Below are 10,573 nucleotides of genomic sequence, written 5' to 3'. Positions count from 1 at the left end.
TCGAGTCCAGGTGCCTGCCAGCCTCCCAACCAGCCATCCTCACAGGAAGGAGTCAGAACAAGCCTATCCTTGGCAAAGGTCCTTTGGTTGACTTCCAAATTGTCCGTGGTGAAAGGGAGAGGTGGACAGAGGGAGAGCCAGACCCTCAGGAAGGTGAAGACGTCAGGGAGAAGGGAGCGGGAGAACGAACAGGGCGATGCTCCTGTCGCGGAGGTCGGTGTCGGAGAGGCACCGCCGTACGTGGAATGGGAGACGCCAGCCGGGTCATGGAGATCAGAGGCTCCGCAGCATCGTCACACGCTGTGGCTTCGGTCCCCCACTGGGGAACCTCGCTCCTCCGAGCTTCCTGAGCGGCTGCCCCGTGATCCAAGGGGGGACACAGAGGGGATTCATTGGGGCCACACAGAGCACACTTGTTTTGGTAAATCCAGACGAACTTCTAGCAATAATTTAAAACTTGATATATATATATAATAATAAAAAAATCTCCCCTTTCCAACCCAGCCAGAACACATTTTTTTGAAGAGACACTAAGACATGAGTGTGTGCACAGGAGGAGAGGGAAGGGAAAGCGTGGATCTGCTGGGAGTGGGTCTGGCTCTGGTCAGGGTAGTAACAGCAAAATGGTGTTTTGGATGCAGATCGTCTTTGCTTTCCAGCCACAAGAGAAGAAAATCGTGGGCGTTGAAGTTTCTCCCAAGCAGCCTATTCCTGGGAACCCACCTTCCAGCTCCCTTCCTGTCCCACCCCCTCATGTCTGCCCTTCTCCGAGCCATTCCCCACCAACCCAACCCACCCCACCCCCCGGCAGGAAGCAGATGCTGCAGCCTCTCTACTTCCCCACTGTCTGCGACTCTGCAGCTGATGGGGCAGGGGATTGCTGGCTCAGGTTTTTGGCATCCTCTTGTGCAGGCTGGCTGGGTGAGGCGTGGGCTTGGCTGGATGGGCACTGGCTGACCGTTTTGCTGGAAGACTGGGATGGGTAGCGCTTCCTGCCATCTCCCCCTGATGTCGTGGGGTATCTCTTGTGTCCACCTTCCTCCCCCATGGGTGGCTGGAAGAGAAGCACCCCAGTATGAGCACAGCCTCCTCCAAATTCCCGTCCCTTGGGATCAGGAAAAAAGCCCTCCTACAAGCCTCCAATTGCAACTTCCCTCCCTGGCCCACAAGGAACACACACATTCACCCCAAGCACTCAGTTACCCTTCTGTCCAAATTTCCCGCTGTCAGATTTGACAAAAAGACTGACTGACTTCCAAATTGACCACAATGGTGACAACTTGCTCATAGTCACCTGCTTCCCACACAGGGGCACAATCCAGAAGCTTGGGAGCCAAACCTCCCCACAAAGCTGGCTCTACTCAAACCATCAATGCTCCCTTTCCTCACCTCACCAGGGAGGACAGGCTCACCCAGCTCCTTATCCCACACCGAGTGGATTTGCCATATTCCAATCCCGCCGTTTGTTCCCAGCCTGGCTGCAATGACTGGGAGTGACAGTAGGTGTCACTGCCCCCCCTCCTGCCACCGCCTGGGGACCCCCAAAATCCTCCTTCCTCAGAGCGCTGTTTGCAGGGGCCATCCAGGAATGGTGCAGGAATTGTGTCTACTCACATCTACTCGGAAGTCCTCGAGGCGCTTGAACTTGCTGAGGTATTCTTGCAGTTTGCTGTTAATATCCAGATTTTTGGCTTTGGAATATTTTAAGAAGGCCCAGAACTTTTCCAGCCCATAGAGCTGCCCTGGAGAGAATTAAAAAAAAATCCAGATGTCAGCAGGACAAAAAAACAAACACGACACTTTTCCTCCAGGCTTCCCCACAAACCCTGCTGTCCTGCTGGTGGGCACAGCCTCGGCAAGATGGAGAACCTGGATGGAAGCAACCTACATCAGTCCTGGGCAGCCCCCTTGACTTGGGATGTCCCCAGGCTCCGCTGACTTGGTGGTGGCAAGGCTCAGCCACTGCGGGGCCTTGAGAAATCCCACAGGAAATGGTGCCACTAGAGGAAGGCTTTGGGAGAGCTGCAGCCTCCCACTGCCCTCCTCCAGCCCCCAGCAATCTTCAGGATGGTGAGGATCTACTCAACCCTCTCCTGAGAAATGAGCAACAGGACATCTCAGTCCCCAATGCACAGCACTATGTGGCTTCCCCAAAATGATGAGAAGAGGCTCAGGAGCACCATGCAGCTGAGCTACACCACTGCCAATCTTAAGAGAAGCCGAAGGAGGCACCTACCAGCTTCATAATCCTTGATGGTCTCTTCTTGGAAGTCCTTAAATATGTCTGGCCGGAATTTCTTCTCCAGCCCATAGCTGTAGTATCTGAAAAGGCACTCCAGACCGTACCTGGGAAGGGAGCAGCATGTGGAGCTCAGACACTGGTGCACACAACACAGGGCAGCAGCAGGTGACTGAAGGCAACCCCCAAACCCACCTTCAAGCAAGGCAGAGGCACTGCCTTAATCTGCTGTGAGCATTGTAAAAGGCCAAACCCTTAGAAAAGGCCACTCTGTCACTCCTCTCTTACCTGTATCCCTCCTTCCCATCCTCCACAGCCAGTTGCTTGAACTCCTCATACATTTTCTTGTTGAAGTGATCTCGGAGGAAGAAGGACCAGAACCGGAAAAGTGTGTTCATCTCCTGGGACTGACCAATGCCCAGTCGTTTCCGCTCTGTTTGGGGAAGAGGAGATGATTACAAGGCCAATCCTCTCCCACAGAGTCAGGGACTCACAGGCAGGAGGGCCCTGTGGCACTGTGATGACACCCAGCCCCAGCACTGGACACCTTGAGCACAGCCCACGCTCCCCACAAACCATGGGGACACAGCAGCTGCCAGCAGGGCTGTCCTGTAGGACCCTGCCTGTGTCCATCCCTGCCATGCTCCTGTCCCAAACACAGCAGCGCAGGGACACCCTGTCCCACCCCTCAGTGCAGTGTCCCTACCGTTAAGGCAGCGCCGCCGGTACTTGTGGTAGACGTGTTGTGTGAAGCCGTTCTCCTTGAGCAGCTCGTGCGAAGGATGCTGGAACTTGGGCAGGGACTGCGGGGTGCAGCCGTAGCTCCCGACAGCCGGGGTCCCCTCCGAGGGGCTGGAGCTGAGCGTGAGAGACTCCTGTCAACACCCTTCCTCGGCATCACCCAGCAGAGCAGGGTCACACTCTACCCCACCTGTTGGTCCCACCCACGCCATCACTACCCTGGGTTTGGGACATGAGCCATGGAGCAGCCTACTAGGAAGGGAACCAGTGTTTCTAATCAAGTCTCGTTTTGCTCTTCTGCAAGGCTACAGATTTTCCCCAAGCCTTTCCAGGAAGGGCAGGTTTGATCCCTGTCCTTTCTGCAGCCACCTAACAGGAGACATCCCCTGCAAGACCAGATGCTGCCTTTCCCCTTCCTTCCCACACTCCCTCCCTTTCCCGTTTCTGCCTCCTCCATGATCCCACACGCTTGTCTGTGGTACCTGATGGAGGCAGTCCGGGGCCTGTGCTCCCGAGAGTCCATAACCCAGCCCACGTGGCACTCCATCGGAGGGTTCGAACTGTGCCTCGTCTTCCTCTTACGTGGAGTCTGCAAGACACAGTGCATCACAGATGTGTTCCTTTCCTCCCTAGGCCCCAGCTGGGAGACCCCAGCTCCCATTCCCCAGCCCAGCCTGGTCCCACCTTGGCATCTATCGTCCTGCCCTCTTTCACCACTGGGTAGAACCGGGGCGTCTGTGTCGGGTCCTTGAGCTGCGGCGTGCGCGGGGTGCGGGGGGTCCTGGCGTTGCGGTAGTTGGGTGATTCTGGGACAGTCGTGGGCAAAGAGCGGGCAATGGTGGAAGGCTCAGGGACTCCGAAGAGCTTGTTGGCCAAAGCGTCTGTAGGTACTGCAGGGAGAAACCCCCGCCCCGTGTCAGGCTGGGCTCTGGGCACCAGAGCATCACTACCATCAGGCAGCTGGGAAGCAGCAGGGGCAGGAATGCAGGGACACATCCCCTCTCCCACACAAGCAGCTTCAAATCCAGTTTGGCTAGAAAGCACAAATCCTAGCAGCAGATGCAAAGACTGAGCTCCCCACAAGGTATCTGCTTCCTAGTGGTTAACAGCAGCAACAAATCCCTGTCCCCAAGGACACGGCCCTGGTGTCACACAGGCAAACAAGGCCCAGCAGGCAGCTGCCTCCCAAGTACTCAGAGAGGGTCCAAGAGGAAAGCCAAATCCACGGAAGTACATCAGAGTCTGCCAAGGTTTCCTCACTCCACTGGGACAAAGACTGTGAGTTCTAGATCCCCAAAGTATTCAGCTGGAAGAGCATCATTAATCTGGGAAAGATCCAACTCAGAATATTCTGTGAACTAGATAATCCACCACACCTGTGACCCCAGTTCCATCTCCCTAGCTGCCACCCAACCTCCAAGAACCTCTCACCATGAGGAGCAGGGACAAATTTAGTACCACCCATTCATGCCCCATCTCTTACCTTGCTGGAACCTGGGGGGACCAGGAGGGACTTCCTGGTTTGGATCCACAGGGGGCTCTGGGGTCAGGGTGTCAAACTGCTCCCTGCTGATCATATTCACCTTCTTGAAGTTCTCCACCTCTTGCTGCATTGGAGGAGGAAGATGGTGAAGAAACCACTCACCCCATCACAACCATGGCTCTGCTTGTGCAACAGCCACAACGCTGGGTCCTGAGTGCAGTCCCAGGGTCTGGGTGCCCAGAGGGCACCTGCTGCACAGGGGCAGGAAGGGGAGATGCAGCAGACACAAAACTGGGCACTGCATAGGCCAGGTCTGAGCCATTGCTGCTCCCAAGCTTTCAGGGATCCCACAATGCAGCCTCACTAACCAGCACCTGCTTCTTTCAGGCTTTTACCACCCAGGTCAGAGCCAGTGCAGTAACGTTCAAGATGAGCTCAGTGACCTATTTATGGCCAGGACCCCCCTGCCACCATCTGGGGTCCTTAGAGCCCCCCTCCCCAAATCTTCACAGCCACACTGGCAGCAGGGCACAACACTCCCATGGATCTGAAGGACCCACACCCCCAACACACTGTCCCTGTCACCCTCAGCTTCTGTCACCCCAGAAAGCACTGCTTCAGCAATGGGCCAGGTACCAGACATAGAAGCACTGAGCCCATCCCATCTCACAGCCATGATTTCTGTCACTGAGTGAGTCTAGGCAAGTCCCCAAAAGTGAGAGTCACCAAGCTGGGACCCATACATTTCAAAACAGCAGGTGGGCTTTCTATAAAAAGCCCATGTCCGTGCAAACTGACACCAAAATGGAGAAGAGCACAGGCCAAGACCAGCCCAGCCACCTATGAATTTGTTCCCAACACGTGTAGTCTCCAACAGCCTGCACCACAAAGCGCAGGGCACTACGGGCAGTGCAGAGACACCCAGTTCCCCTCACAGATCTGGGACTGCCAGCCAAGATCCTGGCAGACAGCAGAACAATGGACCCCACGTTCCAGGTCACCTCACTACTGGCACTTTGTTTACCTGGCTGCAGCCTCACGTCTGGTTACAGGGCTGTGTTTATCGCTGCTATGGCTGAGCATGATGCTGGGAGCCAAGAATCCCAAACATTGCAAGAGGACTAATCCCAGCTTAGTTCTACTCCACAAGTAGCCTGCAACCCGCTGCCCTGCCCTTTTCACTCCAGCCCAGCAGCCACTGCTGCAGTGAGGCTCTCCACAGCCCACACGGATCCCTCCCATCCTTGCATCAGCCACTCTCACCTTGATCTGTGAATACTCCGGCTCAAACTGCTCTGTCCACAGGTCCTGCTCATAGTAGTAGAGCCCATCGTTGATCACCTTGGCCAGCTCTGAGCTCATTTTAGCCCTGGAAGTGTGGTTGCCAGTCCGGTCCCCCCCAGGATGCCGGCGCAGGTACGGAGGGGTCTGCGTCACGATGAGGATCTTGTTCACGTCGCGGTCGTCGATCTCGTAGTCCGAGTCTTCGTCTGACCAGTCGGTGAAGGTGTTCTTGCGGCCGTCCATCTGCTCCATCTCCTCATCGAAGAGGAAGTCGAGCTCCTCGGGTTCATCTTGGTCCTTTTGCTTCTGCTGCTGTGGTGTCTTTGACTCCTCTGGTTTCTGCAGGTAGGGGGGGGCAAGGGGGACACAGGGTGAAGACCACACACCGCCATGAGACCCAGCTCTTGCCCCTTGTTTCTTTACCCCAGCCCATCTGGGGAGAACACCTCATTTACACCACTGAGGAGTAGCTCCAAAGGGGCTCAGATGGAAATGGGACAGACTGGGACATCACTCCCAACAGATCCTACTTGACTGAAGCCTGCCTATGCATGATCCAAGTCACCCCAACCACTGGGAGACTCCCACTCCAACAGGTCCTACATCACTTACCCTGGGCCTGGCTGGGGAAGGTCGGGGTCTCTTCTTCACTTCAATCCATGTCTCTGAATCCAGGTCTGGCAGGCTTGTGGACAGGCCCTTGGGCATTGTCTTCAGGTTACTGACCTCCTCTGTTTTGGTAGGGACTGGGCTGGCAGGACGTGGGGAGCCTGGAGCGGACTCTGGAGCCAACAAGAGCCACAAGGTGCTTTAGAGGGAGGGAGGGAACCCAGGGGGTGTGTGTAGCTACGAACTACCCAACCATTCTGGAAGCATGGCACAGCCTGTAGGGCTAACTGGCATCCAGTGGCCAAGGCTTACCAGCACAGTGCCCACAAGTGCTGGAGTGGGAATCTCCAGTTAAGGCTGTGATGCCAGGGGTGGCCACAGAGCTTTGCAGGTAACATCTTCCCAGACACACAAAGCCCTAAAGCAGGTGCTCTGCTGCTCTCTGGGAAACCTTCCCAAGAGAGTCTGGAGCCAGAACTTCTCCTGTCAAAACTCTTAAAACAGCACCAAGAAGATCCTTACCTTGGGCTCTCAGGCCCAGCCCTGGGCTCCTGCCAGCCCCCGTGGGATGGGGTGACAAGAGCATGGGAAGCCCACGAAGGACAGAAGACCCTTCTGCAGCACTTGGTTGACAGCTCCACACCTGCTGCCCAATTTGTGCCCAGTATCTCCTCAACCAGTAAAGAAAGGCTGGATTCACAAGTGCCCTCTGCTCTGCCCAGCAGCTGTAGACTATTTCCACGCAAGTCAAGAGACTTTCAGCAGGCCTTCAGCAGGACTGACCCTCCCTGAATCCCTTCAGCCTCAACTGAGGAAAAGCCATACTCGGTGTCTCACACCACCCGCATGTCTAGAGGCATCAGCATTCTGGGGCTCCAAGGACAGAGCCCACACCAGCTCCCACCACCACGGAGAAAGCCAACGGCAGAGCCCTGCCCTGGGGATCACTCCTGACTCTCAGGGTCTCAGTCGTGCTGCAGTCCCAGCACTGCATCCCACACCTCCCTCCACATTCCCCCAGGGCTCACCAGTCTCTTTCTGGAAGCTCTGCCGGGGCACAAACTCAGGGCAATTGATGAACTGTGAGAAGTCTGTCTGTGTGTAGTCTGCCATAGGGGGGCCAGGCAGAGCCCATTTTTCTGGCTGCTCTTTTCTCCTGATCTTCTCATCCACGATTTCCACCACCTTGCTGTCCTTCAGAGCCTGGAACCAAGCAATACTTGGTTAACTTAGGGCTTTGTTTTGGCATATTGAGGGCCTCAGCCCAAGTCATTCCTCCCTGGAAGCAGTAATAGGAGGCAGGAGCAAGTCAGGGACAAGAGAAGGCTCCACTTGCACCTCATCCACAGCAAACAGGCATCAATCACACAGGGGTGGTGAGAAGCAGAACAAGGAGGAAAGGTCACCTTTCCTTGCCCTCACCTTGATGATGAGGCTGATGTCGGTGGTCAGCGCCTGCACCCGGTGGAAGCTGGCGATCAGCGTGATGGGCAGGAAGCCATCCGAGTCCATCTTGCGGCGCAGGAAGAAGTCTCGCTCCAGGTTGTCCACGCTGAAGTAATATTCTCTGTATGGACAATGTGTCAGTGAGAGGAAGCTCCAAGCCACCATCCTCTGGGCACCCCCATGGAAATAACCCACACACACACTGAGGGGAGCAAGCCTGGGGAGCCCAGGCGTGCTGGTGCTGGAAGCGAGGAAGGGACTCGGCACACCTTGGCTCTAACCCTTCCCGTGGGATTGGCTGCACAGTCCCCACCACCCAACACTGGGACAAGGACAGGAGGCGGTGCTCACATCTGCCTCTTGATGTAGTCCTTGAGCAGCTCCTGGTCCACGCTGTAGAGCTCAGCACTGCTGATGTTGTCAAAGTAGTAGGTGATGTTGCTGGCGTACTTCTGGGTGCGGGAGCCGTCGGAGCCCTCGAATTTCCGGTATCCGTACTGATAGTCAAAGTGCCCTGGGGACACCAGGAACGGTCAGCACAGAGCCCCTGGGATTTGCCGCACAGGCTGCACTGCCAGATGAGGCTGGACTCCTACACAAACAGTTCCCTCTTCCTAAGGGCCCCCTGGAAGCCGGCAGTGGGGCACCCACGTCCCTCATCCTCCTGCTCTCTGCCTTTGCCACAGAAGAGCCCAGGAACCCTCTTACCCAGGAGCAACTGGGCAGCCCAGCTGACACACAAAGGCCCTACACTGAAGCTGCATCAGGGCTAGCACAGACACTGCCCAGTCAAATGCTAGGGTACATGCTCTTCCTTATCCAAGCCACGACTCCTGCCTGGCTCTCCACATGGCATAAAGCCTTTACAGACTATCAACAGGCTTCAACTCCTGCTCACAGAGGTATTGCAATGAGCAGAAAACAGGAAAAAGAGCTTGGCCTGAGTAGCAGGAAGACATTTGCTTTTATAAAAACACTAATAAGAATTATTTGCTTTGTTAAAAGCAGCTCAAGTTACCATCTGGAATGACCTGCCACAATATCCCCCTGTATCCCTGGAGTGCTCTGCCCTCCCCAGCCCACATTAGAGCCCCAGGTCTCTCAGGCACACAGACACAGAGCCCTGCACACTGCGTCACTCTCCCTGCAGTCACAAGAGCACACACACAGTGATCACCTCCTCTGCCACGGCCACGGCCCCTGCCCCGGCCGCGGCCTCGGCCCCGGAAGGTGCCTCGCACGGCCCCTCCCTCGCTCTTCACACTGGAGGTCTCGTCGTGGTCCTGCCAGCTGCGCTCGTGCTTGTTGTCAGGGTGCCAGCCTGCAGCACATGGGAAGGAGAGGCAGGAGGGGTATTAGGGCACAACAGCACCTCCCTGAAGCAAGCCCGCTGCACCCAGAGCCCTCTGAATGCAGGAAAGTTGCCCCCTGGTCACCGGGGCTTGCTCTGCCCCGCAGGCAGGCCAGGAGCGGGTGCCCAGCCCGAGCCCCCACCTTTGAGCTCGCTGCGGTTGTTGGAGGGGTGCCTGTGCTGCTCGTTTTGCCGGTTGTTCCGAGAGGCCGTTTTGTCCCTAGGTACCTCTGACTTCATGTCTATCTGCAAAGGGACCCACTTGTGTTTGTTGCCTGCAAAAGGACAGGGTTTGGGTGTGACACAGGTTCAGAGAGCATCTGCTTCCTCTCCCGCAGCCCCCTCTTGCCACGCAGCCCCCACGCGTGGGGGAAAGAAAGCAGCAGGGCCTTTTGGACAGGCCCTGTCCTCTGACATCCCTCCAGACCTTGCTGGGTGCAGAAAAGCTCTGACGAGGACTCTGAGACACGGAGGGACATGATTCAGAACTTGCCTGTGGCAATTATCACAGCACTTGTCCTTCTTCTGCCCTTTTCTGCCTGCCCAGGCTCAGGCCAGACTGAGCCCACGTGTCAACCACAGCTGATACAACCCACAATGAGGGGCTGTTCTGCACCACCATGGAGCACACAGGAGGGCAGGCTCCTGCCCTGCCCCTCCTTGGGCCCTGCTCCATCTGCTCCCACCAAAATGACACCTGAAGCCTGCAAACACCTTTCCCCACAGCTGTCCCAAGTGCTGGGATCGTGTCCTGCAGCAAGGCCCCCAGGGAAGGCAGAGGATGCTTCCACCTGCCTGTGGGTTGTGAAGGGGGAGACAAGCTGAGCCCAGGGGACAGTCCCCATCAGCTCCTGCCTTACCTTTCTTCTTCTGGGCTGACTTCTGGTTGTCATCGTCACCATTCTTCTCCTCCCCAGACTCATCAGATTTGGTTTTCAGGCTCTCTTTGCCATCACTCCCGTCCCCCTTTTCCTGCTCTTTCATGTCTTTCTTGACAGGTAGCTTCCGAAGGGATGGTGCTTTGTGTGGCTGCTGGGGACACATCAGTGCAGGAAAGATGTGAGAGGTGAGAGAAGTGAGGAGCTGGAGGCAGACCCCAGCTGCCCCAGCAGGAACAGGAAGACCTTGCCCTAGGCTGGGTGCATCCCTGGTCAGTACCTCCCAGAGCTGTCCTGCTCCTAGGGAAGGGCTCGTGGCTGAGCAGGGCAAAGATGCTGGGAAGTGCTTGAGCTGAGACATCAAGATGGGCTGACAGGGAGACCTTGTGCTCATGGACGGGGTCGTCCTATAAGGAACCAGACTGTCCCAGTGGCAAAAGGGTGAGTGACCACCTTGCCCTGACAGACAGCCAGGAGCTGGCAGAGCAGTACCCAAAAATAGAAAGGTTACAATGACACCCATGTCCTCAGCCGGAAGGAAA

General features: G+C 56.3%; 1 protein-coding gene across 1 annotated transcript in view; it reads right to left on the bottom strand.

Annotated features, from left to right (window-relative positions):
• Window positions 1-647: 647 nt before the first annotated feature.
• LARP1 (La ribonucleoprotein domain family member 1) overlaps window positions 648-10,573 on the bottom strand; it is a 27,268-nt gene continuing 17,342 nt past the window's right edge. Inside the window, exons 5-20 of the mRNA XM_008628943.2 lie at window positions 10,014-10,185; window positions 9,297-9,428; window positions 8,980-9,123; window positions 8,154-8,316; window positions 7,779-7,923; window positions 7,385-7,559; window positions 6,360-6,529; window positions 5,727-6,086; window positions 4,464-4,587; window positions 3,665-3,870; window positions 3,463-3,569; window positions 2,946-3,097; window positions 2,528-2,672; window positions 2,237-2,346; window positions 1,615-1,742; window positions 648-1,054 (exon numbers count right to left, since the gene is read on the bottom strand). Of these exons, the coding sequence (XP_008627165.2) occupies window positions 833-1,054; window positions 1,615-1,742; window positions 2,237-2,346; window positions 2,528-2,672; window positions 2,946-3,097; window positions 3,463-3,569; window positions 3,665-3,870; window positions 4,464-4,587; window positions 5,727-6,086; window positions 6,360-6,529; window positions 7,385-7,559; window positions 7,779-7,923; window positions 8,154-8,316; window positions 8,980-9,123; window positions 9,297-9,428; window positions 10,014-10,185 (2,655 nt within the window). The 3' untranslated portion in view covers window positions 648-832. The remainder of the gene's footprint in view (window positions 1,055-1,614; window positions 1,743-2,236; window positions 2,347-2,527; window positions 2,673-2,945; window positions 3,098-3,462; window positions 3,570-3,664; window positions 3,871-4,463; window positions 4,588-5,726; window positions 6,087-6,359; window positions 6,530-7,384; window positions 7,560-7,778; window positions 7,924-8,153; window positions 8,317-8,979; window positions 9,124-9,296; window positions 9,429-10,013; window positions 10,186-10,573) is intronic.

This window comes from Corvus brachyrhynchos, unplaced genomic scaffold (assembly GCF_000691975.1).
Source record: "Corvus brachyrhynchos isolate BGI_N302 unplaced genomic scaffold, ASM69197v1 scaffold21, whole genome shotgun sequence".
In the NCBI taxonomy this organism is placed as follows: domain Eukaryota; kingdom Metazoa; phylum Chordata; class Aves; order Passeriformes; family Corvidae; genus Corvus; species Corvus brachyrhynchos.
This window is presented reverse-complemented; position numbering and strand designations above follow the sequence as displayed.